This window comes from Phocoena phocoena, chromosome 3, assembly GCF_963924675.1.
Source record: "Phocoena phocoena chromosome 3, mPhoPho1.1, whole genome shotgun sequence".
NCBI lineage: Eukaryota > Metazoa > Chordata > Mammalia > Artiodactyla > Phocoenidae > Phocoena > Phocoena phocoena.
Window position 1 is genome coordinate 153,418,057 of NC_089221.1, and position 13,906 is coordinate 153,431,962.

At 55.6% G+C, this 13,906-nt stretch overlaps 1 protein-coding gene across 1 annotated transcript; it reads left to right on the forward strand.

Annotated features, from left to right (window-relative positions):
- The first annotated feature begins 936 nt into the window (after positions 1-936).
- SLC34A1 (solute carrier family 34 member 1) lies at positions 937-13,794 on the forward strand. Its single transcript, XM_065873158.1, has 13 exons — positions 937-1,012; positions 1,949-2,078; positions 2,227-2,376; positions 2,462-2,590; positions 2,844-2,987; positions 3,929-4,040; positions 4,164-4,359; positions 4,443-4,538; positions 9,993-10,062; positions 10,351-10,518; positions 11,762-11,878; positions 11,979-12,103; positions 12,762-13,794. Exons 2-13 carry the CDS (start codon positions 1,970-1,972, stop codon positions 13,263-13,265), a joined length of 1,920 nt encoding a protein of 639 aa, XP_065729230.1. The 5' UTR covers positions 937-1,012; positions 1,949-1,969; the 3' UTR covers positions 13,266-13,794.
- Positions 13,795-13,906: the final 112 nt, after the last annotated feature.

Genomic DNA, 13,906 nt, shown 5'->3' on the forward strand with positions numbered 1-13,906 from the left:
CCCTTCTCATCTCTCTGTGAATATGGGCCCCAACTCAGGCTCCGAGGTCCTGTAAATAGAAATGAGCTTCTCAAAGACTCCCTAAGACCCCTGTCTGGGTTTCAGGCACTCTACAACAGACCTCATGTTATCATCAACTTCCTGATCCAGAAGCCCATCTGTGATATATTTCCTCTCCCTCCCACCCTCCCAACACCAATTGTCCTGCCCAAGTATCCCTGGGATGCATCTTCTCCTCTCCATCCCTCTTCTTCCCACTTAGATTCAGACCTCATCCTCTCTCACCTGGACCATCTCATCACCCTTTTAACCGGTCTCTCTGCTTCCAGACTCACTCCCTTTGACACATCCGAACCCCACACACCTGGGACCATTCTAAAATGCAGACCAGGCCCTGCCCCATCTGGCCAGGGGCAGATTCTCTCAGGCTCACATCCTGGATCTGTGGTCTTGGACCCTCCACAATTCAGCGCTACATAGCTTCTCTGGGTTTGTCTTCTGTTGCTTCCTCCATCACACACTCCCTCTCCTCTAAATGCCCCTCAAGACACACAGAGAGACCCACAGACACTCAGATGCAAGGCAAGGCTGAAGAGTGTTTGTGTTACTCCTTGCAGAGTACTGTCAGGCCAAGAAGGAGGGAAAGGGGCCAGAGCCATGGAATCTCTGGGGACCCTGGGAACGAGGTGCCTGAGTGGCATCAGGGTCTCTGCCTGGGGGCATGGGATGCATCTGTGCCCTCCTTGCTGGGTCTGGGTCATGGTTCTAGCTGAGTATCTGTGTGGGGGAGGGGAGAGCCTGTCCACAGACTCCCCCTGCAGAGCTGACGATTAGCAATTAACCGGGAGGAATCTAGGGGGGTGAGGTTAGTTGGGGAACAGAGGGAGGGCAGCTAGGGTTCCAGGGACTTTGCCCTTTACCCGAGGGTATAAAGAAGAGGATCCCAGGTTCTCCTCAGGCCCCTAGGGCTTCCCTGAGCATCTGAGCAGGAGCTGAAACACAGAACACCAAGGTGAGTCCAGGGTCCCCACATCCCAACCCCATCCCCAACTCTTAGTAGGAAACAGGCTCCTCACCTCTGTCCTTACTGTGCCTCTTGTTTCCTGTCCCCTATAACATCTCAGTCCCAGCCCAGCCTGGCTCACTGCCCCAGAGTAAAACGGACTCATGCTCTTCTAGGGCTTGGAATTCAGCTCTGCATGCCCCACAACCCCACAGCCAGGGTCCTTGGAATAAGGTTGGGGGTGAAGTGTGGAGTGCTGAAGCAGACTGGGGCACTCCCACCCCAACAGCCGGGAACTCCTGTGGCAATTCAGGGGCAGCTAAAGCAAGTCAAGGGCTTCCCAGACTTGGGGACAGGATGGGGGCCCTCCTTAACTAAACGAGTCCTGGTCTGAGCCTCATTCATGGCAGAAAGGCCCATCAGTGCTTGTTTATTGCTGGGGGGTAAGGGTGGATGGGGAAAGAAGTTCATTTGTGAGGATGAACCCCTGTGCCCCAGGGGCACTCTGGTGACACCTGTATCTGTCATTAGAACACTTGCTCCCATTGCCATGTTCCATCTATTTGAGGGATTATTTCATTGACATCTGATTCTCCACTAGACTTTGAGCTTCCTGGGGGAAGGAGCTGCATCTGTACTTAGCCAGCTGTACCCCAGCATCAAGCTCAGTGCCTTAGATAGAGTAGATGCTCAATAAATACTTGCTGAATGAATGAATGAATGAATCCCTAAATCTGTGTTGAGACCTGAGTGTGCAGCTCTGGGTGTGTGTGTGTGGGGTTGGAGGGTGTGCTTCGCTGGAGGTATGTTTGTGATCACACACCATGGGTGTGAGTGAGCACGTGAGTGTATGGGTGTGGGTGTGGAGGGATGGGTGTGTGAGTGTGTATGAGTTTCCAGGACACAGCAGTTCTCACTCAGTGTTGCTGTGCCCCTGATGTGCAGGGCCCACAGTGTGTACCCAGGATGATGTCCTACGGAGAGAGGCTGGAGGGCCGGGCTGTCTCCCCACTCTCAGTCTGTGGGGGGCACATGACGTGTGGGGCGGCGTTTACCTATGTGCCCAGCCCACAGGGTGAGTGCTGCTCCCACCCCTGGACCCTGCTTGCCCTCAGTTGCCCACGTCCTGCCCCGGTGGGGAGGCCTCCACCCCTCTGCCCACCCCTCCCAACCTCCCCAGGACCTGGGGCCTCAGGGAACTCCTGACCAGCCTCGCTCCCCAGTCCTGCACAGGATTCCAGGGACCTCAGCCTATGCCTTCCCCAGCCTGGGCCCCGTGGCCCTCGCCGAGCAAGGCTGCCCCTACGGGGAGGTTCTGGAGCACCATGACCCGCTGCCTGCCAAGCTGGCCCAGGAGGATGAGCAGAAGCCAGGTGGGCCTGGGTCGGGGTGGCAGGGGTGTCGGCAGTCACTGGCAGAGCCCTCCAGCCACTGTGCTCATGACTGGCCTCTCTCCAGAGCCTGGGTTGGCCCAGAAGCTGTGCCGGGCTGGCTTGACGCTCCTCAAGGTACCACTGATCCTCGTCTTCCTCTACCTCTTCGTCTGCTCCCTGGACGTGCTCAGCTCAGCCTTCCAGCTGGCCGGAGGTAGGGGAACAGAACCAGAGGAATTATAGAAACAGAACCTGCAGGAGATATATAGAGATCTATGATTTATTGCAAGGAATTGGCTTACGTGATTGTGAAGCACGCTGGGCCTCTTGGGCAGAAGCCAATACTGCAGTGCACAGGTGGAATTTCTCCTTCCCCAGGGAAGCCTCAGGGGAGAGGTAGGGCGGAGGGGAGGGGACCAGGGAAGGGTTTTGAAGGGTCTCGGACAACGCTGGCTCATGCTCCCCAGGGAAGGTGGCTGGCGACATCTTTAAGGACAATGCCATCCTGTCCAACCCGGTGGCGGCGCTGGTGGTGGGGATCCTCGTGACCGTGCTGGTGCAGAGCTCCAGCACCTCCACATCCATCGTAGTCAGCATGGTCTCCTCCGGCTGTGAGTAAGCCCACCAGGGCCAGGGAAGGAGTTGGGGGCTGGGATGCTGGACGCGCGGCTGGGGTGGGAAGAGCAGGAGTCGGGGCAGGGACCGCGGGCAATGGGCAGCTCTGGTGTCTCCCACTCTGTTCTCCAAAGCATGGCCTGGAGTCTCAGCCAGGAGGGGCGCCCCAGGAGCTGGGAAGGGTGGCAACTAGGGAGTACAGCCTCAGGAAGGCTCACCTTCATGTCGCCACACAGTCGCTCATTCCATCCATCAAGGGAACAGAACCAGAGGAATTAGAGAAACAGAACCTGCTTGAGATATATAGAGATCTATAATTTATTGCAAAGAATTGGCTTACGTGATTGTGAGGCAGGCTGGGCCTCTTGGGCAGAAGCCAATACTGCAGTGCATAGGTGGAATTTCTTCTTCCCCAGGGAAGCCTCAGTTTTGCTCTTAGGGCCTTTAATCTCATGAGATGAGGCCCACCCAGATTATTGAGGTTAATCTTTTCTCAAGGTCAATTGATGGTTGAGGCAAATCCATCCGCAAAACACCTTCACAGCAACATCTAGGTTAGTGTTGGACTGAATAACTGGGTACTAGCCAAGCTGATGCATGAAAGTGACATCACACTTGTGTACACATGTACACACACAAGCACAGAGACACATTTGAATTTAGGACCCATGCCCTCGTGGACATGCACCCACACACTCGTTCACATATACACAGGTGCAGTACACATATGTGAACATCAGTTCACATGTATGCACACATGTAAACACACAGCATGTGCCCCCATGTACCTGTGGTGCTGAGGCTGAGCGGAGTCAGCAGCATGGCAGGAATGCCTGCTGGGGGCTGGGATGAGGGCAGTGGGTCTGACAGGAGAGGTTGTGGGGCAGGAGCTGGGTGGCCCTTATCCAGTTAGTTAAGAGGCGCCCTCTTCTACCAGTGCTGGAGGTAAGCTCTGCCATCCCCATCATCATGGGCTCCAACATCGGCACCTCCGTCACCAACACCATCGTGGCCCTGATGCAGGCGGGGGACAGGACTGACTTCCGGCGGTGAGGGGGTGGAGCAGTGAGGGGCCTGTCCTTGTCGGGGGAGGGTGGTCCCAGACGCCAGGAGCCCCCAGTCTGAGTGCATCCTGGCTCCAGCCTGCACTGCAACGTGGCCTCCCTGCCCAGGGCCTTCGCGGGGGCCACAGTGCACGACTGCTTTAACTGGCTGTCAGTTCTGGTCCTGCTACCCCTGGAGGCTGCCACCGGGTACCTGCACCACATCACTCGACTTGTGGTGGCCTCCTTCAACATCCGCGGCGGCCGCGATGCCCCTGACCTGCTCAAGATCATCACAGAGCCCTTCACTAAGCTCATCATTCAGGTGGAGGCAGGGCTGTCATGGGGTGGGGGCTGGGGGACTGTAGGACCCCACCCTCACTCCCCCCTCCCACACCTTACCCACAGCTGGACAAGTCCGTGATTACCAGCATTGCCACGGGGGATGAGTCCCTGAGAAATCACAGTCTCATCCGGATCTGGTGCCACCCAAACCCCATGGAGGTGAGTCCCAGGTCTGGCTTCAGTGAGAAGACTCCTTCTTCAGACAGCTGACTGCCAGTGTCGTCTGTTCAAAAGCTCTATGTAGACCTAGGGGATCATTTACCCTGGGAGGACAAATATGGGGCACTTTTGCGGTGATACTGTGCCTATGGCAGATGTTGCTACACCCTGCCAGCCTCACACCAGCTTCAGGCAGCCATTGCCAATCAATTAGAGTTAGCATGTCATCGATCTAGCCCAGAGATTGGTTCTCAAAGTGTGGACCAGTGGCACACATACCACCTGGGAACCCATTAGAGATGCAAACTATCCGGCCCTCTCCTAGACCCACTAAATCAGAAAAAAACAGGTGGAGCCCAGCAGCCTACATTTCAACAAGCCCTCTAGGGCTGTTCCACGCTCAAGTTGAAGAACCACTGATATGGCTCAACCTTGTGGTTTCATGGGTAGAGAAATTGGCTCCAAGGGGCTAAGAAACTCTCCAGAGCTTGTCCTACCGCTTCAGGGCCCCAAGCGCAGGTCTTGCAATCTAGGGCTCTCTCTTCCCCTGGGGGCCAGGGGGGTTAATGTCTCACTTCTGCCGTGTTTGGGGGCCCAGGTAATGTGCGGAGGTGGGCGGGGAGAGAGTGCTATAAGGGTGCCTGGGAAAAATAGGACCAACAGGAAACTGGTCCAGGAGCAGGACAAGTGGGCCATGGACACCTCACTGGAGACACAACAGCCACTTGTACTGATATTGGGCTCCTTCCCCTGGAGACTCCCACAGGCCGGTGTCCCCTTGTCCTGCTGTACTCTTCCTGCTGCTTTCTGGCTTCTAATGCCTGGAATGAGGCTCCGTTTGGATCAGCTGGACACTTGTGGACCAGCCATTACACCAGGCTAACATGGAAGCTAACTATTAGCACACTTTCTCACTCAGCCATAAAAAGGAAAATGCTTCATCAAAACCATAATCCACAGTATTTGCTCCCTCTTGATTATGACATACAAGAAGTAACACCATTTAGAATGAAAGACAAGGAAACCGGAAGCCCAGCACACCCTCTTCACTTGCTACTTGATGTTCCCATACTTTATCCCAGTGTGAACAGAGAACATTCTTTCAACTGGCCCTGCGAGGTTCCTTTGCATCTGAGTGGCACACAGCTCCAGCTCAGTCCTTCTGAGTGTTCAAGGCAGTTTGACATCAAAAAGCCCATGCAGACAGCTTTCACGCTGGCTTTGTGACCCCTCTAACACATCTCCCCTTCTCATGAGCAGTCTGGGCCCTCTCCAAGCTCTCTGAATGGCCAAGATCCCATCTGCTTCACAGCAAAACCTGAAAGAGACCAAAGTCACACACTTTGAACTTCACAGAAAGCAAGCTGTGGAAGGGAGCTCCTCAGCCGTGGCGATCCTCGAGTCCTCTGAAATCCCTGCTGCCTGCCTGCAGCTGCATTCACCTGGTCTCCCCTTGAAGGATGCACCGGCAAATGTAGCTCTCACCCAATGGAATCCTCAGTGATGCTGGTCCTGAGGCCAAGGGACTGGAAGCAACCCACCCAAGTTCACTGGGCCGGGGCTGTCCTCACTGGTTCCTCCGCTGCGCCTGCTACCACTCGCCTGAGCACTGTTTTCTCGTCCCAGCTCTCCCGGGAAACCTTCCCTTGAGAGCAGGGTCCAGACTGGATTTCCTTGGCTTGGAGAGTAGCTGGGGCTGGGATGTGAGCTCCCTGTTCTGGCCCTCTCTCTGGGACAGTCCCCTTTGGAAAGTGGCTCACTCAGCCACGCGCACTGGCAGCTCCTGCACTGAAGACTCACGTTTTTCCTCTGGCCACCGAGTCTCCTGTGGCCCCTTCCAACCTGTTCTCATTGCTTCCAGCTTTCACCAAGCTAGGCCCAACCTCGCCTAAGCCAGCCTCCAGGGCACCTATGTGACTGACAGTCTGGGGTTTTCCAGATGGTGAAAGAAAAACCAGAGGCAGTGTTTGTTAGCATCCTAACAATTCTTGATGTTCCAGGGTCCTGACACTGTCCTGGGAATTACCTTCTTGTGTGGTCACAGTGTGGATTGTCAACCCTACATACCTGGTTTAAACCAGCTTCTTCTGAGGACCTGCATCCTGGGAGGCAGGGATTGTCACAACCCCATTTTAAACAGGTTCAGACAGGCTTGTCCAAGTCTATGTGATTGAGGTAGGACAAAAATCCTGGTGGAATCTGGAGCCCACACTCTTGACTCTCCATTTCGCTGTCCCTTCCAGATGTATATCCCACCATATGTGTCCATTTCCCACTCTGCCTATCAGGCGTGAATGCCTCCAGGTGACCACAGCCACTTGAGAACCTCCAGGGATGGTAGGTGTGGCCGTAAATATCAACTCTCCTCTTTGCCACCAGATGGCGCTGCTAGCAGAGCACTCACGCTCTGCTTCCAGAAAAGCAAGGACCCTAAAACACCTCTTCTCCTGGAGGGGAGACTACTGCGCACACCCACCCACATCCTGCACGGTTTTCCCCAGGGGAAGGATTCTTGGAGCCCACATTCCTCTGTGAGCTTAATCATATGCTTCAGTTCCCAGAGGTGTCTCCTGAATTTGGGTTGTCTCTGCAAGCACATAAATCCCAAACTCTTTCTTCCCAGATTCCTCACAACTAGCCCCTGGGGAGATGTGGGCAGCATTATGGACCTCATGCTTCAGACAAAGAAACTGAGGCTTAGAGAGGTTACCTGTTTTGTCCAGTGTCACACAGCAGGGAGTGCTCAGCTGGGGTTGAGCCCAGGGCTAAGGCACCCCCTCCACATGCCCCTCCCTCTCCTCCACCTCCACCTACCCCAGGCCCAGGAGGAATGGGCATATCCTGGGGCTATGCCCCAGACCCTGGGCCTGGCAGCTCTTTATCTAGGCTGGAGCTCCCACCTTCCCCTCTGCTGGCCAGGGAAACCCCAGGGCCTGCTCCTTCCCCTCCCGTCTCTGCCCACCCAACCTGGCAATGCAGTTGACACCCTCTCTGCCACTCTTGCTGCCTCCACACTCCTCTCTTGCGCTTTAGGGTCTCTGGACTGGCCCTTTGAGCTCAGCCAGGGCCACATAACCCCAGGCAGGAAGGTCAAGTTTCCAAACCTCAGAAGTCTTAGCCTCCAGCCTTGCCCTGCCCCGACATTGTCAGCACTGAGTGGGACCCCAGTGGAGCTCCTCTCCTCCTCTTCCAGCCTCCCCAGGTCCCAGAGAACCCTCCCCCAAGAGACCCCTAGACCCAGTGCAGTGCAGGATGGTCCACCAAGTTCCTTCCCAGCAGGGCCAGGATCTTCAGGCATGTCTGCAGGAGCCATTGACCCTGACCTAGGAAGTCAACCTGTACCCACACACCATGTGATACTAGATAGGCCCAGGGAAGGAGGGGGTCTAATCCTTATTTGGAGGCACAATTTATCGAAGGCTTGTCATGATCTAAGCCCTGTCGTGAGTGCTTCACACATATTTCCTCCTGTAACCTTTGCAACAGCTCTTTACTTTTCCTGCTTTAGAGAAAACAGGCTCAGTGAGGCGGCATGACTTGCACAAGGTAGCTGAGATAAAAGCAGGATTTGAACTCAGATCTGCCAGACAGCAAACACCCGACTGTCTCCCAGTTACCACCACTTTCCCAGCCGGCTTTTCCAATCAAGCCCATCAGAGACTATTTTCTCCTGGTTTCTCGGCCTGCAATTTTGGCCCAGGCTTGAGGATGCCCCAGGGCCCTGGTATGGCCAACTGGGTACACAGAGGAGCACGCTGCCCCCCCTCAAGGGAGTACATGCCATTAAAATAAACCCCGATTTAAAGTCAGGTGCCATAAATGGTTCTTATCTCTAACACACATTTTTTTTTAAATGACACAGATTAGAATAAAACATAAAGGAGCTGTAAATCCAAGTGCCAGCACCACACCTGAGCCCTTACCCTCAGCACCCAGGAAGGTCAGAGGGATGTGAGATGGAGACCCCACAGGGGGAACGGGACCAGGGTCCATATCAGCTCCCAGAGGAGGCAGATGGTGGTGACGGGGAGAAGCTGTGACTCTTTCATTTTGCCTGGGGCCCAAGGAGTAAGGGCCCCTTTCTGCGGCTCAAGTCCTCCTTTGTGACATGGCTTCTTCCTAGCCAAGGCTGGCCCGCTCTCTACTTTCACTGATGGGACCCTGGGGGAAAGGTAAGGAGCCCAGGTTGCATTTTTAAAAAGAACTCCTTAGGGAATTCCCTGGCAGTCCAGTGGCTAGGACTCCGCGCTTTCACTGCTAGGGGCCTGGGTTCGATCCCTGGTCGAGGAACTGAGATCCCACAAGCTGTGCCAAGGAAAAGGAAAAAACTCCTTAACCCAAGAAGGCTACGAATGAGTGGTTCCAGACTGGCCAGACTGGCCTTCACAGAATTGTAAAGTATGTCTTAAAGCGGTTGCCAACATTTACAGATTGGGAGATTTTATCTAAACCTTCAGAGTTGTGGTTTCTCTTGTAGAATCAGGCCCTTTGGCTAAGCTGGGCTAAATCCCTGGACAGTGACAGTGGCCTGGAGCTGAGTAGCTGCTGCCCCTTTAGGCCCAGGACACTCCCCGCCACCCCCACGCAAGGCTGAGCCCCTCACTTAGGCTACCTGCTTGGTCCTGGGCCTTCTGATTTAAGGGCCCTCTCCAGGAACCCCCTCTTCACCGATAGTAGGTGGGGGAGGGAAGAGATGTTGGTCCTGGGCCCTCTGCCCCACCCCCTCCAGATAAGGAAGTGAGCAAGAGGAAAACAGAACGTGGGCTACGTGCCTGAGGGGAGAGGACAGGGCAAGGATGCTGGTGAAGAGGAGGCCCTGAGACAGGGATTGATAATAAAAGATGGGGAAGGGAGAGTTTTCAGAAGAAGTGGGCCATGGTCAGCAGCCTCCAATGCCAAGGAGAGGTAGAAGAAAACATGGACAAGACACCATCAGATCAGGAGGCCCCTGCGGGCCCCCGTGAGAGCCAGATCAGTGGGTTGATGGGGCTGAATATTCTGAGGGCCGACTACAGCCAGATTCTCCTGTGGCAGATATTTTCAACTCCATTTCATCATTGGAGGAAACAGACTCAGAGAGGGCAAGCAAAGCATTCAAGGGCATGTAGTCAAGAGGACCATCTGGGGCTTCCCTGGTGGCACAGTGGTTGAGACTCTGCCTGCCGATGCAGGGGACACAGGTTCGTGCCCCGGTCCGGGAAGATCCCACATGCCATGGAGCAGCTGGGCCCGTGAGCCATGGCCGCTGAGCCTGCGCATCCGGAGCCTGTGCTCCACAACGGGAGAGGCCACAGCAGTGAGAGGCCTGCGTACCGCAAAAAAAAAAAAAAAAAAAAAAAAAAAAGAGGACCATCTGTATCCCCTCCATCCCCCATCTCTCCCTAACCCCTACCTTAGCCCCCATCCCAGGCTGCATTTTCCTGAATTCTCTAAGTCACTCTCCTCTTAATCTAGGTTCCCTCCCGCAGGCCCAGGGCAGAGGCCAGCACCAGCCGGATGCTCGGAAATGCCACCATGGAGAAATGTGAGTACCTGCAGTGTGGGAGATGTCTGGCATGGCAGGGCAGAGTCTGGCAGAGGCAGGGCCATCTCCCACCTGGCCACTGCTGCTTCCAGCCCCAGAAGGACAGCTGTCAGCCAGCCCAGCTCTTGGGCTTTGGTCTGGAGGTTCAACCTGCTCTAGAGGTTGAAGAGACATGAGGCAAGGCCTTTGGCTCTGAGCCCAAGAGGGTGGCAAAGGTTGGGGGCTAGGAGCTGGATTGAGGGAGTCAGCTCTCAGAAGCTTGATACCACTACCACCACCCTCCCGCAGGCAGCCACATTTTCGTGGACACAGGGCTGCCTGACCTGGCTGTGGGGCTCATCCTGCTGGCTGGCTCCCTGGTGCTCCTGTGCACCTGCCTCATCCTCCTCGTCAAGATGCTCAACTCTCTGCTCAAGGGCCAGGTGGCCAAGGTCATTCAGACGGTTATCAACACCGGTGAGCCTCGAGCAGTGGGTGGGCAGGCCCCAGGATGGGCCCTTCTGGATCTTGCTGAGTCCTGCCACTGCCTTGGTGTGTGATCTGGGTAAAGCCCTACCATCTCTGAGCCTCAGTTTCCCCATGTGAACACAGAAGAGATTGGACGAGGTGATTTTTGAGGCCCCTGAGGTGCTGACAGCTGGGGATCTGTGGCTGCTTCCGGCTGTGGTTCCATTCTAGCAGGTGGCTCCAAAGAGATTCTCAGAGGCCATTGTTGGATTCAATTAATAGTCATTAAGCCCCTACTGTATGCCAAGCATGGCGTGGTGCCAGGGATACAGAGGTGAGCCACACAGAGATGGCTCCTGCCCTCAGGGGACTCACAGCCCAGAGGGAGAGACAAGCAATAAATAAGTGATTGAGGGGGGATAAATTTAGACAGAGCAGTAACTGCCAAGGAGAAAGCAAAACACAGCAAATAGAATATGGAAGAGGCTGCTTTTGATGGGTGGTCAGTGGCTTCTGTGCAGAGGTGACATTTGAGCAAGGACCTAAATGTGGAGCAGTCAGATGTGGCTGAAGAGCTTTTCGGGTGGAGGGAACCTACCCGAAAGTGCAAAGGCTCCAAGGCAGGACTCAGCTGGGCAGGACTGTGGCACAAAAAGGTGGCCAGCAGTGTGGTGGGAGCTCAGTGAGGTGGAGAGAGGTAGGGAGAGGTCAGCGAGGTAACAGGGACAGAGCAGGTCCCAGGCTGCACTCAGAGCCTAGACTTTATCCAGGGTAATAGGGGCACTTGGGGGTTTGGGCAGGGCAGTGATACCATCTGACTTCCATTTAAGCCTCATTTTGAGCTTTTGGGACACTGCCTGGCACTGGCAAAGGCAGCATGACAAACGCTGGAATAAGGGGCATCCATGGATCTATGGGAGCTCAGAGGAGGGAGAAGCAACGTCTGCCCAGGGGCTGGGGTCAGGGAGAGCTTTCCAGTGGCAGTGATATCCACGCTGAGTCCCGAGGATGAATATTTAGGAGTGAGGAGGATGTCCCAGGTAGAGGGAACAAGGGAGCAAAAGCATGATAGAAGCAGGCTGAGAAGGGCCTTTAATCCAAGATCCAAGAGGACCAGGAAAAGCCACCGCAGTCGAGCAGGGGACTGACAAGGTCCCACTTGGAAGCTGACATGGATTCCTCCTCCCAAAGGAAAGTCCCCGCCCCCTCCCAATGCCCTCCCACTGACCCTGCTGGGACCGTTTGCTCGCAGACTTTCCCACCCCCTTCACCTGGGCCACAGGCTACTTTGCCATGGTGGTGGGCGCTGGCATGACCTTCGTTGTCCAAAGCAGTTCTGTATTCACCTCGGCCATCACCCCACTCATCGGTAAGTCCCCACGCCGAGGCAGGATCAGGTGGGGCAGGGCTGACAGGAAAAGGGCTGAAGGAAGGAGCTGGGGAGACCATGTCCTCTCCTCTACCCCCAGGCCTGGGTGTGATCAGCCTTGAGCGTGCCTACCCACTCACACTGGGCGCCAACATCGGCACCACCACCACGGCCATCCTGGCTGCACTGGCCAGCCCCCGGGAGAAGCTGTCCAGTGCTTTCCAGGTGCGCTTGGGAGAGTAACCCTGCCAGAGGCGGGACAGGGCTAGGACTGGTGCCTGGAGCCTGACCCAACGTAGGACAACACATACAAATTAGTTTTTGACTGCCTACTACGGGCCACCTGCTATGCCAGACTCTATGGGAACCATACGGACAAAGTATACCTGGTGCTGCCCTCAAGACCTTAGTGTTTAACAGGGGAGAGACATTACTGAGAGCCACACCAATCAAACAAGAGGGAGAGGGATTTGTACTCTGAGGAAGGGGTGCTGGCTCAGTTTGGGGGATCAAGGACTGGGGGGGCAGACAGCAAAGGGGTTGCTGTTCTAGGAGCAAAGGAGTAACTGATAAGCCAGGATGTTGCCCACTCAGAAGGCCAGAGCTCCTAAGCCAGAAACTGATGTGAATCTTTTAGCTACTGGATCTGGACAGGATCTGCTGGGGAATTCCTGAGAGGGAGATCAGTGGGGGAAATGTGGGGAGTTCAGGGCGGCAGTTACTTACCTACTGGTCCAGAAGTGTTTCAGTGTTTTACTGGGGGAATGTCAGCCCTAAGTGCTGACTTTCCTGCTGCCCAGACCCTGTAGGGCCACTGCTATCTATCCTGACTCAGGAGCTGGCGCCCCTGCCCACCTCCACCCCTCCACCCTCTCCCCTGCAGATTGCCCTCTGCCACTTCTTCTTCAACATCTCAGGCATCCTGCTGTGGTACCCAGTGCCCTGCACGCGCCTGCCCATCCGCATGGCCAAGGCGCTGGGCAAACGCACTGCCAAGTACCGCTGGTTCGCCGTCCTCTACCTCCTCCTGTGCTTCCTGCTGCTGCCGTCGCTGGTGTTTGGCATCTCCATGGCAGGCTGGCAGGCCATGGTAGGTGTGGGCACACCCTCTGGGGCCCTGCTGGCCTTCGTGGTACTTGTCAGCATGCTGCAGAGTCGCAGCCCCGGGCACCTGCCCAAGTGGCTGCAGACATGGGACTTCCTGCCCCGCTGGATGCACTCCCTGCAGCCCCTGGACCACCTCATCACCCGCGCTACCTTGTGCTGTGCCAGGCCCGAGCCCCGCTCACCCCCGCTGCCTGCCAGGGTCTTCCTGGAGGAGCTGCCCCCTGCCACACCCTCCCCCCGCCTCGCGATGCCCAATCACCACAACGCCACCCGTCTCTAGGCTCCAGCCCAGACTGCTGCCTGGAGTCAGGAAATGCCTGTGCCTGGTGCCCGGGGTAGAAGGGCAGAGGGGTGTGTCTGTGTGCTCTGGGCATGCACCTGTCCTTGCACAGGTCCTCAGAGGTCTGGGCTTTTGTAACTGAGACACAGTGTTATGTGCTCATGTGGGCATGTTGGGGTGAGCCTGTGTGACAGCCTGCATATGCGTACTGATGCACCTGGGGGGTGGGGTGAGGGGGTGCATGCCAACTGCTTGTTATTTGGGTATGATTTTGAGTCCTTTGCACATGTGTTTGGAGACCTGCACTGTGTCCTTGTGCACACACAACTCTGACTGGGCTGGGTGGGAGTAAGGGTGAGTCTGAGTTCATGACCTACAGCTGTTTGCTCGCACACAGATGTGGGAGCCTGAGTCACTGGCTGAATTCTCGCCCCCTCCCTGCCACCTTCCTTCCTCCATCATATCATCCTCCTCATCCTCACCCAGGTTTTCTGTATCATTGTTACAACCCTCTTCCCCAACACTGTTTGATTTAAAAAAAAAAAAGAAAAAAGAAAAGAAATGAAACTCTCATTGTGCACTTGGAGGTCTGCTTGCTCTCCATCTAGGGGGGAGGAGAGACCATGGTTTGGGGTTCAGCA